The sequence below is a fragment of the Pseudorca crassidens genome, chromosome 8, assembly GCF_039906515.1.
Source record: "Pseudorca crassidens isolate mPseCra1 chromosome 8, mPseCra1.hap1, whole genome shotgun sequence".
Classification (NCBI taxonomy): domain Eukaryota; kingdom Metazoa; phylum Chordata; class Mammalia; order Artiodactyla; family Delphinidae; genus Pseudorca; species Pseudorca crassidens.
In genome coordinates, this window is record NC_090303.1 from 4,714,622 (window position 1) to 4,737,640 (window position 23,019).

At 47.3% G+C, this 23,019-nt stretch overlaps 1 protein-coding gene across 12 annotated transcripts in view; it reads right to left on the reverse strand.

Annotated features, from left to right (window-relative positions):
• Positions 1–23,019, reverse strand: part of COBL (cordon-bleu WH2 repeat protein) — a 263,034-nt gene that overhangs the window by 151,694 nt on the left and 88,321 nt on the right. For 8 of the 12 annotated variants that reach the window (XM_067745677.1, XM_067745672.1, XM_067745675.1 and 5 more), the window contains exons 3-6: positions 12,006–12,216; positions 9,537–9,765; positions 7,356–7,400; positions 2,535–2,632 (exon numbers count right to left, since the gene is read on the reverse strand). In XM_067745677.1, the coding sequence (XP_067601778.1) occupies positions 2,535–2,632; positions 7,356–7,400; positions 9,537–9,765; positions 12,006–12,216 (583 nt within the window). The remainder of the gene's footprint in view (positions 1–2,534; positions 2,633–7,355; positions 7,401–9,536; positions 9,766–12,005; positions 12,217–23,019) is intronic. The other 4 variants (XM_067745671.1, XM_067745681.1, XM_067745674.1 and 1 more) reach the window with 2 other exon arrangements.

Consider the following 23,019-nt stretch of genomic DNA (forward strand, 5'->3'; position numbering starts at 1 on the left):
GGCTTCTCCACCTGTAAAATGGGGTTGATAAGGCCTCTCTCGCCAGGTTTATAGAAGATGAAAGGAGGGTGCGTTTAGCACAGCACCTCCAACAATAAAAACAGAGAGAAACAAGGAAGGAAAAGGTTAATGCCCCAAACAACAAATAATCCAGGAAGGTTACGACTGTAGAAGGGCAGTTGAGGGCAAAATAAAATAAAATAAATGAGAGGGAAAGATGAGGTGTATGAGAAAGGAAAAACGCTTCTAGCCAGTCTAAGACCGAAGAAAGATGGGGTGGGGCGGAGGGAAGGCCCCTGGGACCCCCAGACCAGGCTTCCTCACCATCTGTGGCGTTTTCACAGGTGTTTCAGACTCTCCTGGAGAATGCTCTGCTAGACCATCACATGCACTCGGCTCTTATGCTGCTTGAAACAAAGGCATTTCTAGATTGCCTACTGACTGCGCTGGCAGTTTCGTGTCTCAAAAGCAGGAAGATACAAGAAGAAGGGCTCTTGAGATCTTGGTGTGAGGAAAGGGTAGATTTTCTGTGAATTAGAATAGTGAGAACCAAAGAGGCCAGCGGTGCCTGCAGTCCCAGCAAACTGACCTCAAATGTCAGGAAGCATATTACCCCGCCATTAAAAATAAAAGCATGCCATTTGCAGCAACATGGATGGACCTAGAGATGATCATACTAAGTGAAGTAAGTCAGACAGAGACAAATATCATATGATATCGCTTATACGTGGCATCTGAAGTATGATACAAACCAACCTATCTATGAAACAGAAACAGCCTCACAGACATAGAGAACAGACTTGTGGTTGCCAAGGGGTGGGGGAAGGATGCAGTCGGAGTTTGGGATTAGCAGATGCAAACTATATTATATAGGATGGATAAATAACAAGGTCCTACTGTACAGCACAGGGAACTATGTTCAATATCCTGTGATAAACCATAATGGGAAAGAATATGAAACAGAATATATGTATATATAACTGAGTCACTTTGCTGTACAGCAGAAATTAACACAGCACTGTAAATCAACTCTACTTCAATAAAATATTTTTAAAAAGATGACAGGAACCAGAAACCCAACATTAATAGAGTGAAGGGAAATTCAAATGTGAAACTGAATCTGTAATTTCAAGGAATTCTGGCAGGAAAGGAAAGGATGGGGGAGGAGGGAAGAGGAGGGGGACAGGATGGTGGGGTGAGGGCACAGAAGATCTTAAGTAGAGACACACACGGAGCAGAGATTTTCAAAGGACACATGGAAGCAGGGGGAAACGCACACAATCAGTAATAAGACAGAGGATCAAGAATCCACAATCAAAGCATCAGGTGGTCAGGAGCAATGCACTGGAGTTTGGCAGAGTCTCCTGAGGACAGGGACCCCTCACTAGTTCAGGTGGCGACTTCTCTCTGGGCTGCCAGCTTCCACCCAGCGTTCTCACTGACCTCTCACCTCCGAACCACAAGCTGACCCGGGATCTAACCCCAGGACCCTGAGCAAGTTTATTTCTTTGGGCCCCAGCGTCCTCATCAGGAACACGGGGTGGATGGTAATTCTGACCCCGTGGGCTCCGGAAGGTCAGGACACGTGCAGGCTGGTGCACAGATGCAAGGGCCATGCAATGGGCAGAGAGGGCTCTGGACCAACGTGCGTCCACCCTACTCACGCCTCTTCTACCGCTCCGTGGACGGCAGACGCTTCCAAACCCAGCTGGCGGATTAAAGACTAACGTTCCCCACGATGGTTCTGTCTTTTTTAGTGCCATCTACCAGTTAAGAGAAAATACTTGACCCAGCAAAATAAACCTTTTTCAACCAATGCAATAGAGATCACAAGCATTTTCCTTTCTTGGTAGTTAGAAGGCCTGTATAGCTTGAGGGTTCAAAGATGATTTTAAACGTGTTCATTTTTACTCTCTGTACTATGACTTTATAACACTGGACCCAAATTACGGTTTTAGGATTTATTAACTAAGACCAACCAGATCAATAAAATTAACTTATTCAGCATGTTCCCAAATCATATGGGGAGGAGCAGGGAACATCTAAAATTTACTGGCAAATGGACCCACTCAACAACTCATGTTCTTCTCCACAAAGCGGCCCCTGGGCAGCTCCTTGAGGCTGCACCAGGTTGTACAAGTTCTGAAGATTTGGTTCATTTGGGATACTGGGTATTTATATAAACTTAACCGTACCATGCATTCACTTATCCATCCATCCAGAGGCTGTTTACTGAGCTTCAACCTCCTTCCAGGACTGTGCAGGTACCAGCAGAGAGGGTGCATGGCTTCGTGATCTGCTGGGGAATTAAACACCATCACCCAAGACCACTGTTTTAGGAACCAAGTGTGGGATATGAGAGGCATTTGTGCATACTGACACGACACGCACCCTACTCCCTGAAGGAGTGAGGACTCCTACGTGTATTTAGACAAATTCCAAGAGAGGCTGAGGACAAACATCTCAACAAACTGTCTGTACAGAATGCAGAATCATAGGTCAATTTGATTGATATTTGATACTGAATCAATTACCTTACTATCGCTTCTTTTATTAACTTTGAAAAATCCCAGAATTTTTTTCTTCTCTTTATCTGTCTCACCGTTGCCAAGTGATGATTTTCTAAAGGTTTCTGGGGAAAAAAAAAAAGTACTAAGTTATTTTTCAGCATATGAAACATTAGATTAAGTACTTTAAAAATATCAACAAATGATTTTTTTTACTCTAGTCTTAAACTTTAGTTCTTATAAGAGAGCAAAACTATTTCTCTCAAAGCGTTCTGAGCCACCCAGAGCCTCCAGTTGGGTTTAGGAAATCTCTAAAGGTTCTTATAATCTTTAGTACTGTAAAAACAAAACAAAACAAAACAAAAAAACCCCGAATAAATCCAGAAGTTCTAGGGCAGTATTGTGCAACAAAAAATAAAGGGACCACATACGTAATTTTGCATTTTCCAACAGTTGCACCAAAAAGAACCAGGTGAAATTGATTTTAATAATGTTTTATTTAACCCAATAGATCTAAAATATTAGTATTCCATCACATAATCCATATAACATTATTAATGAGGTGTTTTACATTCGTTTTGGTACTAAGCCTTCAAAATGCACTGTGCACATCACGGCACATCTCAGCTTGCACCAGCCACATGCCTCGTGCCTGACGGCCATGCCTGGTTTGTGACCATCAGACCGGACAGCACGGCTCTCGGGACTGCGGCACCTGTGCTAAACATCTGCTTTAAGAATTATGAGGGTGGCGGTAAAAACGCAAACTAAATAAACTACATCAACAGCTTCCTGGCTTGAGGAGCCCACTCCTTTCCAGAACGTGGAGTAACAGTGATGGTTTACCCAGGGGACATCTGAAATAACCAAGTTAGCTCCTCCATGACCCATGTCCCCAGATTTTTCTTCCTCTACCTCAAACAGGATGTTTTCCTTTTTCATTACATTCTCTAGGGGACCTGTTTTTTCTTCTGTTGTTTTTTTTTTATTCTTGACTTCTAACTCCTCAATCTTCTCCATTTCCGGGAGTTTTCTTCAGCGGGATTTTCGGGCTAGAAAGGATGCTCTGGAGTTCCCGATGGGGCACCAAAGCCCAGGCCAGTCGGGATGGTGACGACGCAGCCAAGGGCCACGGTCTCCAGGGCAAGGCAGAACTGGGGGCAGCGGCATCCCTGGGACCTCGGGCCGCACCAGACGCCCACATGGGAGACTCTGGGCATGGGGCCCAGCATTCCTCACTCAACAAGCACCCCCCACCTTGGGATGCTTAAGCGGTGGGGACCACACTTGAGAGCCAGCAGAGTAGAGCTTAAGGACGCCATCGTGGGGGCGTACTGGGCCTCAGTTCCCCCATGTGCAGACTGAAGATGACTCAGATGACCAAGCCTGGCACCCTCAGTGCCACCACAACCATTGTGACCGTCATTCATCGATCGATGCCACGCCAGGCCTTGGTCATCCGCTCATCCTGTTCTTGTCTTCCAAGGCGCACAGATACGGCCAGAAGAAAAGATGTTGAGGTGCTGCTGAAGGACTGAAAAATTAATTTCCCCACACCGCTGCCAACTGCTGGGCCACCAAACCACTGGCGGAAAAATGTGGGCTGGAGTCTACAAACTCTGCCACCAAGATACCAACCCAAACCAGGTAAATATCGGTGGGCTGCTCATCTGCTAAGCAAGGATTTCATATTCCAACTCGAGAAGGCAGACGCGGAAGTCGGAGCCTTTGTGACATGCATTAACGTAATACTGTCCTCCCAGTGAAGCAAAAACCAAGCCCCCGAATCCCTGCATTCTGTCAGTGGCAAAGGCTCCGGTTTTAGTCCCAGGAACCAGGCCTCTCAGCTTCATGCAGGTGGCTCAGCCAGGCCAATCAGCGGTCCCCACATCACATGACATCCAAACCAGCGAGGGGACCGGCTTCAGTGGTGAGACATGCATCCCCCCGGAAACACGCGTGCACGTAGGGTTCACAGTTAATTGCACCAAAACCCTCTGTTAGGCCCAGAGCCTGTAGCAAAATATTCTGTGCCGCAGAGTAAAGCTATATGTGGACAAAAGTATGCACCAACGTGTATGTTTGTACCTCTGATGTTTCTAGAATTGACTGCTATGTGACACAGATGTAGCAAGTGCAGGATATGACAGTGCCTGAGAGATGAGGGAGCGAGAACACATCACTGGCACACAGGCCGTTGTGCCAGCCACACCACGGTGAGACTGGATCAGAGATTCAGCCTCTCGTTTCTCTTCCTGGACAGGGGGAGGGGCTGGTCACCAGCCCCAGGACTGAGGCTCGGGCTCGGGGCACAGAGCCGCCCCAAGGGGACCGAGAGGCCACAGCCCACAGCTGCCCGGCTCTGAGCTGGGCCCCAACCAGACGGTCTAATCTCAAAGGTGAGGCTCGGAGATTCTGGACTGATGGGGCCTTCTGTGAGGTTTGAGACTGGCAGGCACTGCGGAAGGATGGGCTGCAGGGCAGGGCAAGATCACTTGGTTTTCCTGACCGTGTTCCCATCAGCCAAGACCCCCAAGGTGCCCCGCCTGGGTCGCAGCCAGGCCTGGAGAAAACACGCCAGTTAAGACCTAGAAGCCGTGGTTCTAAGTGGATGGCAATTTGAGCGTGGAGTTTATTTTGTTTCAATTTACTCTCATTTACTACGACTTAGATATGAATAAAAACACAGGGGAGGTTGTGTCTCATCCGTTTGGATGTGATCTGGAAGGTGATACGGATGAGCTGAGGGGTGTGGACGGATGGAGGACGCTGCAGGGGCCCTTGAGGACGGGCTCATTGAAAACGTCCACTTATCCGGATGCAGAAATGGAGCAAGCCGTCGGGGGCCAGATCAGGGTCACCAAGCTTGTACATGCAAGAGGGGAAACTGGGTCTGCATCGCAGGGAAATGTGCACGTTTGTAAGTGACCATCCCCATCATGGGGGTCGTAAAAGAACAGTCAAAAGAGCTCTGATTCACCTTCCCCACTGCCCTCAGCCTTACAATATCCCCAGATCAGATCACTCAGAACTGATCAAGCCTTCATATATATGAGTTTTCTGCTCAAACCAACTATCTATTCATGGTGCTTCTTTTTTTAATTGGAGTATAGCTGATTTAAAACGTTGTGTTACTTTCAGTTAGCTAGCTAGCTAGCTAGATTGATTGATAGATATAGATATATAGAGTGATATATTCTTTTTCAGATTCTTTTCCATTATAGGTTATTACAAGATATTGAGTATAGTTCCCTGTGCTATACAACAGGTCATCTATTTTATAAATAGTAGTATGTGTATCTGTTAGTCCCAAACTCCTAATTTATCCCCTCCACCTTTCCCCTTTGGTAACCTTGAGTTTGTTTTCTATGTCTGTGAGTCTGTTTCTGTTTTGTAAGTAAGTTCATTTGTATCATTTTTTTTTTAGATTCCACATATAAGTGATATATCACATGGTATTTGTCTTTGACTTACTTCACTTAGTATGATAATCTCTAGGTCCATCCATGTTCCTACAAATGGCATTATTTCATTCTTTTTTATGACTGAGTAATATTCCTTTGTATATATGTACCTCATCTTTACCCATTCGTCTGTCAATGGACACTTAGGTTGCTTCTGTGTCTTAGCTGTTGCAAATAGTGCTGCTATGAACATAGGGGTGCATGTATCTTCTCAAAGTAGAGTTTTCTCCAGATATATGCCTAGGAGTGGGATTGCTGGATCATATGGTAATTCTATTTTTAGCTTTTTAAAGGACCCCCCATACTGTTCTCCATAGTGGCTGCACCAATCCCACCAATAGTGTAAGAGGGTTCCCTTTTCTCCACATCCTCTCCAGCATTTGCTGTTATTTGCAGACTTTTTAATGATGACCGTTCTGACTGGTGTGAGGTGATACCTCATCATAGTTTTGATTGGCATCTCTCTACTCATTAGTGATACTGAGCATCTTTTCATGTGCCTGTTGGCCATCTGTATGTCTTCTTTGGAGAAGTGTCTGTGGTGCTTCTTAAAAGAGAGTCCCTCTCTTTGTAGCATCCCTCCGCCCCGTATGACGGAGGAGGTAACAGGTGAGGAATGTGAAGGGAGACCACTGTCAGACACGACACCTGGTCTGTGGCTCCAGAACAAAGCCCAGATTTTCTGCATTATTTTTCTCTTTGAAACAAAGTCTAATGTTAAACACTTTACCAAACATGGACAGAAATTTCTATAAAATCCAAACACTCATTGGGAGTTTAATGACTCTCTTGGAGTGTGTGTGTGTGTTATGTGTGTGTGTGTAGTCCAAAAGATTTATGTAAGTCCCAATACAAATGTGTGTGCATACACGCCTATGTACATATGTGCATGCATGTGGATGTATTATACATAATACATACATACATATATAAATAATTTATAAGAAACGATGCAAAATTTGGACGAGTCATTTACATACTTGTCTATGACAGAAAAGGTCAGATTTCACAATCCACACTGCCCCAGATTCTGCAGCAGGCAGGATGGACCCTGAGGGCAGGTAAGCACGGGTGAGAAGGGCACGGGGCCTCTCCTGCATGGACCACTTCTGCTCTGCCCTGAAGTTCTGTGTTCATAAAGGGCCGTTTTCTACAAACAGCTCCCTCACTGCTCACCAATCAGAACCACACAACGAACCCTTGCCCAAGGGACGTTCTTCTCTTAGTCAACCAGGGAGTCAAGAAACCAAGCCACAACCTCAGTTCAGCCTGGCCAGACGCCCCCAGAGGTGCTGCCCTGCATCCCCTCAGGTCACCCCGTGCATCGTCCTAGCCCAGAGCCATGCAAGGTGCAGCTGGCGGGGCAGCGCTGGGCTCACTGTACCTCGGCAGCTCAGGGAAGGCTCCGACTGTGTTTTGGTCAGAAGAACTGGAAAAGGCAGGCAACAGAGAGTGAAGACAGGCTTCTTGACCCACGGCAGCACCTGACAAGGCCTTGGCCCCTGTGTCAGCCTGGACTGAGGCTGCTGTGCCCCGCAGGAGAAGGCCAAGTGCAAAGCAGGCCTGCATCCCTGGCCTGGACCCCCTAGAATCCCGCAGCTGTCTGGCTGCTAAGCGCCATCCTGGAAGCAGGTGGCAGCAAAGCCTTCCGCTTTCTCAAGCTGCCGCCGCCAGGAATTCCAGAACAGGGCGGGCCTCTGCCTACAACACATCTCCTGCCCGTGGCCTTTACCCTTCCCCAAGCAGCTGCCAGCTGGGAGGGGGCGTAACCCAAGAGGGGCAAAGAAGAGAGCTCCTCACGGACAGAAATGTTCTCTTCTCTACTCAGATGTCTGACTGTCAGTAGGATGGGATGGAGGCGTTTGGCAAGGATGACAATCAAATATTTCACAGCCCACATGGCACACTGCGGTCCAGACGAAAAGGATGTTGGCCACAGGCAGGGCACATCCTCGCCATGCCAGGTGATGCTCCTTTATTTGTCTGGGGAGGCTGCCGGGGTCCCAGAACGAGGGTCCCCAGGAGGGTGCCCGAGGCAGTGCAGAGGAGGACTCAGGGGCTGGGGGACAGCTATTTCTCCGCGTGCAACAGCCTGCCCTGCCCTGCGCCGGGGTCAGAAGAGGGAGGTCCAGACTTAGGGCAGTTTCCGCTCTCTCCGCCTCACCCGTGTGCCCAGAAGACCACCCGCGGGCTTGCTGGGCCCACTCCTTAATGCAGAGACTGGTTTCATACACTTTTCCCAGGCATTAGATTCTCCAGCTACCTTTCAAGATATTCCGATTGATTAGCACATAACAGAAATACTCGTTTGCGGAAGACTTTTCCTTTCACATGCTTAAATGTGGAGCAATGTTTCCTTTGTCTTTCCTTCTCTTTTTCTGTCTTTCCAAATGAAAGCTCTGTTTCCAAAGATTCCCAGAAACCAAATTTAAATAGGGCTGATATAACGAGACAGACACAGCGGCAACATCCAGGCCCGTGCAGCAGGTACTGAGAATCATCTTCTCTGTGTTTTAAAAACATACCGGATAAAACACAAGATGCATTACTCTCAAATGCCAGAACACTTTTTTTTGAAGGAATAAACAGTCTATGTTCTTGTACATGACTGAGCTAAAACCCTTTCTTGAATGTCAAATGAGACCCAGGGTCCAGAACCTTCAGGAGGAGATCTGGGGGAAGGGGAGGTTCCACTGTGACCATTACAGTTTGGTAATAAGAAAATACAGATTTTTTTACTTGGGAAAAATTTTTTAAAAACTGTAGAAAAACATGAAAACTTGAATATGTGTGTATTTTAAAAGCCCAACCTGGTCAATATTTGTGAAATAAAAGCCAACGGATATCAAATGAGCTCATTAAAATAGACACTTTTGTGAAGCCCATTTTAATAATTCTAAAGTCAAGGAATATTAACTATATATATATATATATATATATATATTTTTTTTTTTTTTGGTCTCACAGTTGTTCAAATACAGTCAGCCCCTGTGTCAATCAGGGAACTCTGCTTACACAACAGTCTTTGTACCAACACTGGCCTCGAGGTGTCACTCAAGCCAGAGCCTCTTACTAACTGTGATCTCAGGCTGGTACCACCTTCACGGGAGGAGAAGGATAGAGGGGAAGCAGCACGTGTTGTCTCCAGGGACTGAACTGCATTTGGGCAGGTTTAGGGAACAGCTAACAGCATTCTGCCACTGGTTTCGATTAGGAGCAACGTTTGAGACCTGGGAGTATTTAATGGCAACTGAAAAGGAAATCCAGGAGAATACGGTTCACACGTGGCTTCTGAGAAGTTCTTTTAGGGCAGAAGCTCCAGTATTCTCACCTTTCCCCTTTTTACGTATCTCATGGAAACTCACGGGAGACAAGGGGTAACGAGCGTGCTCACGACCAGGGGAAAGAGGTATAACTACAATCCATGTATTGTATTTCCCGCCCACTCCCGTTCCGGTTTGGACAAAATTGGAGAGGCCTGCAAACGCCCATCCCCATCGCTCTGTGCTACGACGCATGCGCGGAGGGCCAGCGGCGCCGCGTCTGAGACGCTGGGTGGCCTCACCTCTCTTGTTGTCCCAGGCGTAGAGCTCCTTTATCCCCAGCTCGTTCAGGGACTTGGAGAGCTCCAGCTCCTCACCGGCCACATTGTCCCTGAGGAGCACCACGTGCTCCGGGCTGACGTCGCACTTGGCGCAGATGACTGGGAGGATGCTCTGCAGGGGAACCTCGGGGCTCACGCGCACCACCGCCTTCTGTGTGCGCAGGTAGTTCACCACCAGGCGCACCGTCTTCTGGAAAACACGGCAGGCAGAATTCCGTGAGCGCATCTTTGCACAGCTGTGTTCATACTAGAATGGAGCAGGGCATGATATTGTGTGGACCGGGTCTTTCTTCCAAAATTCAGTGGGTCATGGGGGAAAGGGCACACTGAATAGGAATAGCAAATGCCTGGAAAAATGAATTTACCTTCCAATCTCTTTTGCTAATGAACAAACTGCTACCAACATGGGGAAATGGACAGCAGTGAGGGTCTCAGTTTGGAATCTAATATACACACTGTCTTTCAAGGATTCTAAACAGACCTGAATGCAAGGCACTAATACGTTTCTTAAAGGGAAGTGGTTTGGAATTCTTGTGAACAATCCAATTTAAAGGAAAAAAAAAAAAACCCTCAGAAAACAAGACATCAAATTTTTGTTTAAGAAGACAAAATACCCACATAAATAGATTAATATCTAGTATCATATATTTATATGAATATTGACACATACACACTACACACATATGTATTTTAAGCTAGAAAAATATAACATACACTAGACATACAAATATAATAGGCATATAATAATAGACATCATAATCAGAAAAAAAATCAATTTGACTAAAGCTGATTATACATGTCTACAGATAAAGTGACCCGTCAAAAATGTAATAGGCTGAGGTTTCATGCAGTCAACTTCTGTTTGGTCTTTACTGATCACCCACATTGTTCTAAGATCCTGGGGAGTGGACACAGTAAATGTGTATTGAATAAAAAAAAACGGACTGAGATTTATCTCACCCTTTTCCAGTCTGAGTGCCAGGGTTTGATGAACTTTAGGAGGAAAAATGGAATCATGGATCTTTTCCATGCTTCTTAAACTGGAGTCATATATAAACTTGGGCTCACCTGCCCCTGGGATTTGCAGCTGGGGTTCAAGACGGCAAGAAAAGCCACAGAATATAGATATAAAAAGGGTTTATTTCCTTAAACAGTGATTTTAATTGAAGAATTAGGGAAAACTCAAAGTATAGATACCACCAATTAAAAGTTATTAATCACCCAAACCTAGAGGACATCACCTGTTGGCCAAATTACCATGTTTAAAAATAGGGAAATTTAGGGCTTCCCTGGTGGCGTAGTGGTTGGGAGTCTGCCTGTCGATGCAGGGGACGCGGGTTCGTGCCCCAGTCCGGGAGGATCCCACATGCCGTGGAGCAGCTGAGCCCATAAGCCATGGCCGCTGGGCCTGCGCGTCCGGAGCCGGTGCTCCGCAACGGGAAAAAAAAAAAAAAACAGGGAAATTTAGTAGGTATTACAATAATTTAAAAGAATGAAATAGCATTGCTTTCAACTGGAGAGGAAAGATCCACAGCAAAGCCTTATTAAAAAGTACAATAGGGCTTCCCTGGTGGCGCAGGGGTTGAGAGTCCGCCTGCCGATGTAGGGGACACGGGTTCGTGCCCCGCTCCGGGAAGATCCCACATGCCGCAGAGCGGCTGGGCCCGTGAGCCATGGCCACTGAGCCTGCGCGTCCGGAGCCTGTGCTCCGCAACGGGAGAGGCCACAACAGTGAGAGGCCTGTGTACCGCAAAAAAAAAAATTACAATAAGCAGCTGGAGTTACCTTTAATCAATACTCAAAAGCTTGGAATCTATGCATAAAATATTATCCAAATTGCAATATTTCTGACATTAGTATTTCAAAAGGGAACCTCTTTCTGTTTCCTCTCTCTAGGAAGCTGTTTACATCGTCTACATATTCCAACCTCTGCCGTGGACAGGAAGGCCTCCAGAACTCAGCTAGAACCTTTAGGACTAGGCCAAGAGGGTAGACATTGGCTACCTGTGGTTATTTCAATGAAAATTAAGAAATGAAAAGTTGTTTTTCGATCACACTAGCTGCATTTCGCATGCTCAGCAGCGACATGTCATCAGTGGCTGTCACCTTGCCGAGGGCAGAATTATAGACCATTTCCATCTTTGCAGAAAGTTCTGGTGGATAGTTCTGCTCTAGACTGGCTCCTCTTCTCTGGTATGGAAAGGAGAAATGCTACACAACAAACATCATTCAATGCGTGAACTTCGGTCTCCTAAAGTAAACTCAGTTTAGGGTCTAACTTAGCCCACCACGCAAGTGGAAACCTCAACCACGGCGTGCGTTGCTTATACAGCAGGGGCTCCGCCGGCCTCTCCTCAGCAGCTCCAGCACCCTGGGTCACAGGGAACTGCATATGGCCTTATACGACAAAGGGTCCCTCGTGCTACTGACCTCAGGCAGCTTAGCGGGGCCAGCCTTAACCTTCGCTTCAGGAACTTTTTCTTTCAGAAATACGGTATGCGCATTCAGGGTCCCAACCAAAGTATTTGGCTTAAAATTCAAAGGCTGTTGAGTTTCTGAAGACCGGATCTCCAAGGCATGGTTGGACGGGTTCAGATGGTTCTGAAGGCAAAGTTCAACCAGTAGGTCCATCATCGCGTGGCTGAAAGAGAAACAAATCACGGTCATGGGGAACGTTTGCATTCTCCCTTCTGCTAGCTGAGTGGGTTAAGACAAATGAACCAGTGGGTGAATAAGCAAATTGGCCGTCAGCACGAAGAAAGAAAACAGCTTCTCGTTAATTCCTCAAGCATGACTGCACAGTGATATCTTAACACTTTCAATACTAATAAACAACACTACTGAAAGCACCATCAGAATCAGAATAGCTGGGAAAATAGTTACATTTCTAGTTAAACCCATGGATATGTTGACCTGAATCCTATAAGGTCAGCACAAATGATATTAACGTATGGGCATAAGGCATTAAGTTTTCAGTTACTCACAAATATAGTGTATCTTAAACACTGAAATTTTAAGTTGAAGACAATAGCTTTCTTTTTAGCTAAAAAGTATGCTTTTTAAAGACCAAACATGAAGAAAATGACCTTATTTGAATTTTTATAATTTCTAAATTTTAAAATTTTTAATAATTTTTATAACGTCTCCCATCACAGATCATTATTTACCAAGGGAGCCAAATAACAACTCAGCTTGTCCCAAAGAATGAAATAATCTCATTTCCATCATTTATATTCACCTGGTGGAATGTCTGTATATTTCAAGCTGGCCTCTCTTTCCCTACACATCTCCTGAGCAGTGCGGCATAAACACCTCACGAAAGCGTAGGTCCTCTCCTGCGATCTACTTCTTAATCAGGAACTGGCACGGCAATAATTTCAGGTCATAGTGATGCTTTCCAGGTGTCTGGCGCTCAGGGGTGTGTAGACCTGGGACTCATGGTGCACCTGTAAAGGCACAGGTGCCAGCTTCTGCCCACCATTCGGTCATCACTCACCTTGAGGGCTGTGAGCCGCGGGGGCCCTGACGCTGAACTGTGAAACCACAGGCAAAGCTGCAAAGTACCCTATTTCCCATTCACTTGTTAAAAATATCAATAATATTCTAGTGGATACAGAACATTTCCCAGCCATCTCCATGGCAATACTTCCTCCCACCCGATATCCAGGAAGTAATTAGGTAACAGCCTATGTCTTAACCAGGGGACCCTGGAATCACCTGGGACGTTTAGGAGGCTCATCACCCCCCTGGCTCCTGGGGACTCTGAAAGGACACGCGGTGGGGACAGGGCAGCGCTAACCCTCACGTGGGCCACGCTGGTGGGCGTGCAGGCTAATGACGCTGTCAGCTCTGATTCCCTCGGCTCCGGGATAAAAATCATCTTTCTCTCAACGACAAGCATAATGCGTCAGAACAGGCAAGCAACATCACCAAAGACTCCAAGACACGAAACTCCATGGAAAAGCCTCAGCACAGAAAACAGACTTCTAACGATGCTAAAATAACGACCTGTTACTTGTTACCACGTACTATGTTTCCTCCATGGCCCAGAGCCATTCTGTGCAGGTCACACTGTTCCCACTTACCCTCACCAAGCCTGGGGGGTGGGGACCGTTATCCCCCAGTTCCCATGAGGGGGTGGAGCTGGGGTTGGGACCCTGGTCCCATACGATGTTGACTGTCACTTCCCCTCTCTTATCTCCACCCACAGTCTACTGCCACCAAGTAAACCAAAAAGGATAAATTCTCCAACAAAGATTTGAATTAATCCTAGAATGTAAACCACAAAGGACACCAAAGCTAGTGATGTAACCTTCTGTTCTTCTAATTCAATAATTGGTAACATGTTTTTTTTGGGTTTTTTGCTTTTCTTTTTTGCGGTATGTGGGCCTCTCACTGTTGTGGCCTCTCCCGTTGCGGAGCACAGGCTCCGGACGCGCAGGCTGAGCGGCCATGGCTCACGGGCCCAGCTGCTCCACAGCATGTGGGATCTTCCCGGACCGGGGCACGAACCTATGTCCCCTGCATTGGCAGGCAGACTCTCAACCACTGCGCCACCAGGGAAGCCCTTGGTAACATGTTTGAAACATCAAATTTGACCTCCTGCAAGGGAGCAGGCCAGCTCGGGCTGGAGGGGTTTTCCTGCATCACAGAGAATAAACTCTCCTTGCCATTAACAGAAGCTGGGACTTATTCTCGCGTGGACTCGCCGAGGAGTGATGTAGTACTTGGTTCCCGTCCGGATAAAGAATTGTACTTGGTTCCCGTCCGGATTAAGAATCTACCCTATGTATCGAGTGGATCTCCTCCGCAACTGGCCGATCGGCACCCACCCTGCTGCCCTCACTCTTCTGTGACCCTAACGTAGGACTCGGCTCTGCCCAGCGAAAGCTCTTTAATGATGAAGCTGCAGTGACGTTTTCAACACTGGAGGGTGGAAGCGTTTCTCAACAAAATGTTTGGGGGGAGTAGGGAAGGGAAGGAATTCCCAAGCAGAAAATTCTGTGATGCTGGAGGCCTATTTCCTCAAATTGACCATTTGGGGAAGGGGGAAGCACAAAAAAAACCAAACCACTGTAAGACCGTGATAATAAAACTCAACACCATACCCGTCATGGTATGTGCTTAAATTGTTCAAAGGGCACAGAGGCCATTACCGCTTCAGCCAAAGGGACAGCATCTCTTCCCGGGGCTGGAACCCAAGCCAGGACAGAGGGTTTCTGCAGGAGAGCAAGGGGGTTTAGGAGATGAGGAGAACTCAGGCTTTGAGAGCTGTCTGTTCTGCAGGCCTCTCTCTGTGGCTACAGAGAGTGACAGACACCGTGTCCTAATGCAGACTGACCTGGGCCGCATCTAGGAAGCTGGATACACAGCACAAGGCCTAACGTGAGGACCTGGGCCCAGAAGCAGGAGCTCATCTCGCGTTTCCTGCAGGGCCTCCCACTCGAGTGATTCCTCCCCAGGCCCATTTAAAGCATGATCTGAGGAACTACTTTCCAGCACAAGCGTTTCTGGACGGTGTCCTCAGAAAACGGGGTGAGAGTTGGCCGGCTTCTCTGCCACTTCCATCGCACCATGGAAGTGGCTATTGGCTGGCATTTGAAGTCACCAAACTCCAAAACAGCCAGCCAGTTCTGGCTTTGATGCTACTGGAAAAAGTCACCCAGAAGGAAGAAGAAACCACAGCACCGTGGCAGCACCCGATGGCAGTCATGGAGGAACCGAGCTGCTGTCTGGTCCCCGGGGGTTTGGATTCACCGGACCTCAGCCTGCAGAGGATGAGAACTTCTAGCCAGGCATCCCTGCGTGCCCTCCACAGGGCCTCAGCAGGTCCCGGGGCCACACAGGAGAGGACTTCCCGGAGACTGAAGGTGGCTGCCTGGTTATCCCTGTGCACTCTCATTACCTCCTGAGCCGGACTCCCCAGGTGACTCCCACCTGCCCACAGGAGTACCAGCACCGCCTCTGATCCGCTGGCCCTTTGATGAGGGGTCGGGCATCTTTCCCCCCGAAGCTGGTTTAATGAAGGGACTCCAGAGGCATCCTAGGGCCACCCTCACCACTGCTCAGACCTGCCGCTCTGCCCCGGTTTCCTCCTCGGTGAGGGCGAAAGGATTGTCCATCCACCAGTGAGTCTTAAGTCACCCCTAAGTCACTGAGCACAGCGCCAGGCACATGGTGCGTGAGAAGTGTTTGCTGAATAAATGAGTGAATTGGATCCTGTCTTTGCTGTTTGCGGTTGTGTGTGATGAGACGTTTTCCCTGGCTCAGGGCAGAGCATCTCTGCCGGGATGTGGCTGGACTCCATCCGGCTCTCAGCAGGTAGCAAGATATACTCCTTTAAAGCAGCACCCTCAGGGGATTGCCCCATAGAGTTTCCTACAAAGAAGAACACTAGGCAATCAGACACTCTCAGAATGTCGAGAAAGACTCAGGTGGATTAAAGAAACGGACTACACCATCATCGCTAAGGACCCCAAGCACGCCCTCTGGTCTCAGTGGTCCCCCTGTATGAATGATGCTGTGGACAAAATCATCTCCCCCCACATTCACACTGATCCCCCAAATCCCAGTGTGACCGTGTCTGGACATGGGGCCTCTAAGGACGCAATTAGGGTTAAATGAGGTCATAAGGGTGGGCGCTAATCTGATGGGATTTGTGTCCTCAGAAGAAGGGACACAGAGAGCTCGCTCTCCCTGTAACCCCACCAAGAGGAGGTCGTGTGAGCACAGAGCAGGACAGTGGCCGCCTAGGACCAGGAAGAGGTCTCAGCATGAAATCACCTGCCGTCACCTTGACCCTGGGCTTCCAGCCTCCAGATTGTGGGGAGTAAATGTCTGTGTTCAGGCTGCCCCGTCTGTGGCATGTTTAAGACCGCCTGAACTAAGACAAAGACAGACACCATTATCGGGGTCTCTGCCTCCCTCTCTGTAATCCCAAGTTCAAGGGAAGAGTAAAAGGTAGTAACAAAGAGGACTGGTTACCCCAAACCACAGTAACAGGGGTGGTGGGTGGGCAATGACACTGATCTTTGGGGTTTCTCTCCATTGCTCCTCAAATATCCTTTTCGTTCCAACTTTTTTTTTTTTTTTTTCCTGCAGTACGCGGGCCTCTCACTGCTGTGGCCTCTCCCGTTGCGGAGCACAGGCTCTGGATGCGCAGGCTCAGCGGCCATGGCTCACGGGCCCAGCCGCTCCGCGGCATGTGGGATCTTCCCGGAGCGGGGCACGAACCCGTGTCCCCTGCATCGGCAGGCGGACTCTCAACCACTGTGCCACCAGGGAAGCCCTTGTTCCAACTTTTTAATCTCTGTTCCCCGAATGAATCTTAAGTGCTCCCAATGTAAGGATGAAATTTATTTTTCGGCATTTGTTTGTTTCTTTTTTAGGCACAAAAAAGTCTTTTATACAGTATCTAAGCTTCTTTTGCTCACTCATTCACCCATTCACTTAGACATTAGGTCCTGCTGTGTGCCCAGCTGTGGGGATTCAAAGGAAATAAAATACAGCTCTAATTCTCACTTGGTCTATCCGAAAGGTTTCACATTTTTAAGGGTGATGAAAAGAACATGCAGATTGCAGCCTTCCTTGAGCATTACACATTCAAAAATTCAACACTGGACATATCTACAGGTAATTTCTGCCCATCCCGAGCAACTTCGGTATTCCTTCTGCAGTACTTGACATCAAGAGCACAAAGAAGACAGATGGGAATAATTTCAAATTTTATCCTTCACTTTGGGTATTTATCGATTACGTTATAATGATACTTCAAACTTAAAGAGAAAGATAACTTGGGTTTAAATGTAAACAAAACACTATTCTTACAGCAGAAAAAGGGATTTCCCTCCTCTATTAAGTTATTTTTAAGTTATTAAATTTATTTTTAAATTTAGAAAGTGAGTAGAATTTTTCTAGCTCTTTCTTTAAAAAATATTACTTTACAAATACGTGGAGATTTCCAAAAAATGGTTTGCAGGAGTCGGTGGCTTCAATAAGAAGAACCTGGTCTTCTCTCAGGCGTGGTTCTTTTTGAAATCCTGGCAGAGCGCTGGACAGGTCGAGGAACAGCCCATGCCAATCCTGTGCTCCCCAAATGCAGAGGGCACGTGGGGACCAGGCTGTTTGGGGACCACATGGGAGTCAGAGATGCCAAGTCCCATTTCCGTCCGGCAGGGCTGACGGATGGACCTCTTCCTTCTCCAAGGGAGGGCGCTTCCATCTAAATCACAAAGCTTGCCTTGGCCAGGCTGTTGGGGCTCACTGAGATGCTTACAGTCACCTACAACTCCCTCTTGCTGCCATCATGCCGGCGAGACCCTGGGCTCACTCTCGGGGATCCCGAGCTCACCCGGATACGCTGACGTCTGGCAGAACCATGGCACGCACGGCAGCAGGGGTTCTCAGAGTCTAACACGTGTTCCGGAAGTTCAAGCGTGTTCAAGCCCAGATCGCTGGTCCCACCCCGGGGTTTCTGATTTGCTAGGTCTGGGCAGGAAATTTGCATTTCTCAGAAGTTCCCAGGCGATGCGGCGGCTCTTGGTCTGGGGCCACACTGAAAAACTACTGCACCCTCGGTACTCATGAAATGAGCATTCAGTACCTAGCAATGACTGGATTAAAAGGTGCCACAGTGTCAACTGTACAAATCACGTTAAGGTCGCTACTTCCAGATACAACGTTAAAACAATCTGCGTGCACTGTCAAATCATAGACTGGTTGAATGGGCCTAGTTTCTCGTGCGGGATCGAGGCCAGCAGGTGGCCCGAGCCCTGGGTAAGGCAGACTCTGGTGTTACAGAGTCAGAGCAAGTCCAGCCTGGCAGCTTCACCTGGTAACACAGAAGCGGGACATGGCAAGATGCTAGCAGGGCCTGCCCAGAGGGGGTCTATTGCCCAGAGGCTGGGCTCTGGGTTTGAGGCCAGGGTCGCTGGCAAAAATCCAGTCTTATGGCCGCTTAGGTCCCGAGCCCATCAACGAGGCACGGGGGAACAGGCTGCAGCAAAATGACCAGGGGGGCCTGCGTCTCAGGCACACGTCAGAAGCCCGGTCATCGGGACGACGGCACCAAATCAGAGAGCTGGTCACATCCTCACAAAACCGAAATGTCACCGGGGCCAGGCAGCTGCCCCAGCCTGCAGGGGGTCTGAGTATGTGACCAGGGAGAGAGGGAGTTATGCCGATTGGAGGGACATGCCTTCTCCAAAGGCGTTCGACTTGTAAAACTGTTGAAAACACACTGCTAGCTGGAACACCCTGACCTGGAGAGAGGGATTTCAGAGGCTGGAGCTTGACAGTTATCCTCGCTGCATGGGATGTCGCGAGCGGCTGTCTGGACAGGTGTGGACGGGCCATCTCAAAAAGCGGTGCCTTCTGGTTAGGTTCTGGCCACAGAAACGTGTGTTTTCCGTAACTCCAACCTCAGCATCTTTGACCTCTATCTTGACATCTGACTTGAGATCTAGAGCCTCCTGTATCCAGGTCATACGGGAGCAGGTTTTTCTGTGTGCTTCTCACTTGGCAGGTAAGTCAACCAGCCCCCTGGGTGACCTGGAACCCAGCCTGGATGGCTTTAAAGTTCCCTGTCAGTGCTTATTTTTAAAACGCACGTAACATTTGCATGCTACCTTTAATGTAGAACGATTGTTCACTGTGTGTAAGCTAAATGAACGCTCAGATGCACCAGCTTTCTCCTGACTTGCCTAGCGCTGGGGTGGAACCTTGCATCCCCAGAGGCACGTGCAGTCTTGTCAGCGGCAAGTGGAGCCTAGGATGGCTTCCAGGATACACGCTGGGACCCGGCCAGCCCTCGTGTCCAGGCCGCGCATCTCCCCTTCTCAGTCCGGGTTCCAGCAGCAGTACACTTCCGCCTTCTTGCACAAACTGGTCCTTTTGCGAATGCTATTTATTTCCTTCTAGTTGCTGGGATGTCCTCCTCCCAGTGTCTCATGAAAGCTAAGTGTTCAATATGTATTTTGCTCAATGAAGAAATGATCATTTTCATTTTTTTAGTCTATCGGGATCCCACAAAAGGAGACTGCCTCTCGGGAGGATGGGTTTAGCACCACATCCAAAACCGTAACAGCACCTTTTCACAGGATAAGCAAGGAGTTGATAATCGATTGTCTGCCCCTTAACCAGGCTATTTCCTCACAGGAAAGATTCTTATAAAGAAACTTAGTAACTGGAGGCTGTTGATGAAAATTAAGGGATTTTTAAGGCAGTGAAAATACTCTGCATGATACTAGAACGGTGGATACGTGCCATGATACATCTGTCCAGACCCAGAGAATGTAAAACACCGTGACTGAACCCTGACGTAAGCCATGGACTTTGGGTGATGATGACGTGTCAGTGTAGGTTCATCGATTAGAACAGAGGTACCACTCTGGCGGGGGAGGTGGATAACGGGGCAGGTTGGGTGTATATAGGGGCAGGGGGTATATGGGAAATATTGCTGCTTTCCTCTCACTTTTGCTGTGAACTTAAAACTGCCCTGAAAAATAAAGTCTTTTAAAAAACAGTATCCTTTAAGTGAAAATGTAAATCAAGTTAAACCAAGCCTATTATTTGGAGAACGGTCCTCTTCTGGCAGCATCCCCAGCATCAAAACTGCCCTTCCCAGCTTCACCCCCTTCACACACTGGTGCTGGAGAAGAACCAGCTTCCTTCAGGCCCTGGAGCCACGAGCTCACAGGGAGCAGGGTTCAGGCCACGGGGCCTTGCTGAAGCTGCAAGCCAACCACACACCTGCTTTCTCTGTAGGGAGCGTGGCCAGCACCTTGATGGGCAGGGGATGGAGGACAGACCAGGGTTGGGCTCGCTCACCCCTCCCCTCCCCTTCATCTCGGAACAGGTGAACTCTCTCCAGAAGGGATTCGGAGGACGATACCTGTGCCATGGGAGTCCTGTGTTGTTTTACAAGGCCGGGAACCTGCAAATCCATGCACGGTTGTAGACTTGGCTATTATAAATGGGGTCTGACCGCCCACAGAGGCAGGACTGAACATTGAGAGAGATTTCCTCTCTCCTGTGAGGGAAATGCTTGCCTTCTCCTGTCCTGGGCCCCTCGGGCTCGCATGCCAACTGGACGTGAGTTAATTTACCACATCAGAATGACACGGACCCAAATCTCGATTGCTTGACGCCATTGATGAAGCTCCCTTTTGGCAAAGGGCATTTTCTCTTCAAAGCCCTTCTCTTTACTTGTCCCCTGTTAGAGTGATGGGACCAGCGGTCTCCTGGCAGTGGCCCTGAGCAGTGCGGGTAGCACCCTTCCTAAAAGGGCACCAGAGCTTCTTCCTTAAGAAAGTTCCAGAACACCCGTTCCCATGTCTCATCTAAGAACATACTGAGACTTTTACTTACGTTTCTAAATCCAAAGGAAACTTTAAAACAAGAGAGAAAGAAAAATCACTGTCATATGCAGAATGGAATCATCAGACTCCAAGTACTAATGTGTTTTCCTCGTGAGAATCTTTCATGTTTGGAAAGGTAGTTAAGGTGCTGACTGTAAATTATAAACGACTTGCTTATCCTGCGGAAAGGTGGACATGTTCTCTGATAAAATGGAAGAGAGAAACCACACTGATGAACGATTAGTAGATCTGGTTTCAGCAAGGGTCAGGAATGTGACTTGGGCCCACTCTTGTATTATTGAAGAGCAGGACACATAAAACCAATTCCCAGAGCAAGAAGCTGCAGCGTCAGCAAGTTGCAAGCCGCTAAGGGAGCCCACAGGTTGCTGCGGGAAACCCTTGGGGAAGGGATGAGTATTTACCTCCTAGAAAAGAGAAAAGTATTTTAATACTTAATCTCTACAGCTGAACCTATTCTCACAGCCGCATTGCAAAATGGCACAGTGATAACTTCTACTCTGAAAGAAAAAGAAAATTAAAATTGGAAGAATGTGTTCAGTTTGAAAACATTTTTCAAAATAATATTTTTAATTTACAAGTGGGCATTCTATCTCTCCTCATGCACTTGTAAGATCGGACCTGTGTATTATTTAAGACACGACCCATGAGGCCATTTTCTTAAAAGATATGTAACTAGACAAAGAAGCCATGGTTTCACAGGTGTATACTTAGCCACAAACTCAAGCTGTACACATGAAATATGGACAGTTTTTATATGTTAATCGCACTTCACTAAAGTGTTTATTTATAAATGTAACTAGAAATTGGGCCAAAAATATAAGAATGGTGAGTCAACTGTAATACAGTCACTAATAAAATTACACTCGTCTGTTAAAGTAATTTGCAAACCTATGCTAATATGGCCTGCTTCTCGAGTTAAAGTTAAGTGGGAAAAGCGTATTTAGAACAAAGACCCCTCTGTAAAACAAGAAATACAGACACTTTAGAAACCTGAATGTCTCTTGCGTGAACCCTGCCCACAGGAGCTACTGCCTTCTGTGGGCGCTAGGCCACAGGGATCAAGGTAAGTCCTAACTTTGGGGTCCAGAGCCTTCTGCTGGTGGGGTGGTGGCCACAAGGAGAAGCCCCACAGAGGAGCACACCCTGGTGCACCCTGCTGGGAACACTCTGGAAAGCTGCTTGGCACCCCTTTTAGAGTTGAAGATGTTGTATCCTAGGTACATATCAATGCCTGGAGAAACATTCCTTAACTTTTTGTACACACAGCCCATAAAATAATTTTTAAAACTTATGTACCCCTTTGCCAGTAAATTGTCACCTGGAATTTTCCTTATAAAATTTAATAGTTGCCAAGGATGTAATATCAGGTAGAATCAGAATACTAAGATTTTAACATAAAACTGTTGTATCACTATTTTCAATGTACCCACAAGAATAGAAACACGCAGAGTGATGTGATTTCCACCATTATCCATTTTTAAAAGACTCGAGCAAACTTTTTTTAAGATTTAAATATTTCATATCATTTCTCACCTTCCTTGGCTTCCTAGAAATACGACTCCCATTCACTCCTGCCTCAGAATTATACAAAACTATTTTTATGCTTGAATGTTTTTATAATTGATCACTCTATCATATTCTGCACAATAAAATGTCTAAACATGTAAATGGAATTGTTTTCTGTGATTTTGTTAAAACTTTTTATTATGGATTGAGCTACTAACAGTAGTGTGGAATTGCTCAAACAGTGTAATTACGATCTATTTTGATAAGTCTCAAACATCAAGTTAGAAATTCTATCGGTAATAACACCCTTCATACTCTTAGTGGAGTATTACCAGTGCTTCCGTCCTGCCTCTTACGGCTGGGAAGGGACGGGAAGAAGAACCAGCATGTGAGCTCGGCCACAGGTACCTTCGCAGGCAGATCAGCTCCAAATGAGGGCGCGGGTGGGAATCGAGGGTCTGGAAATTGATTCCCATCAGTGTCAACTCCACGGGTCGGATTTTATTCCTTAATCTAAACCTGCATTGTTTCCATTCGGAAGATTGATAACTGACGGTACT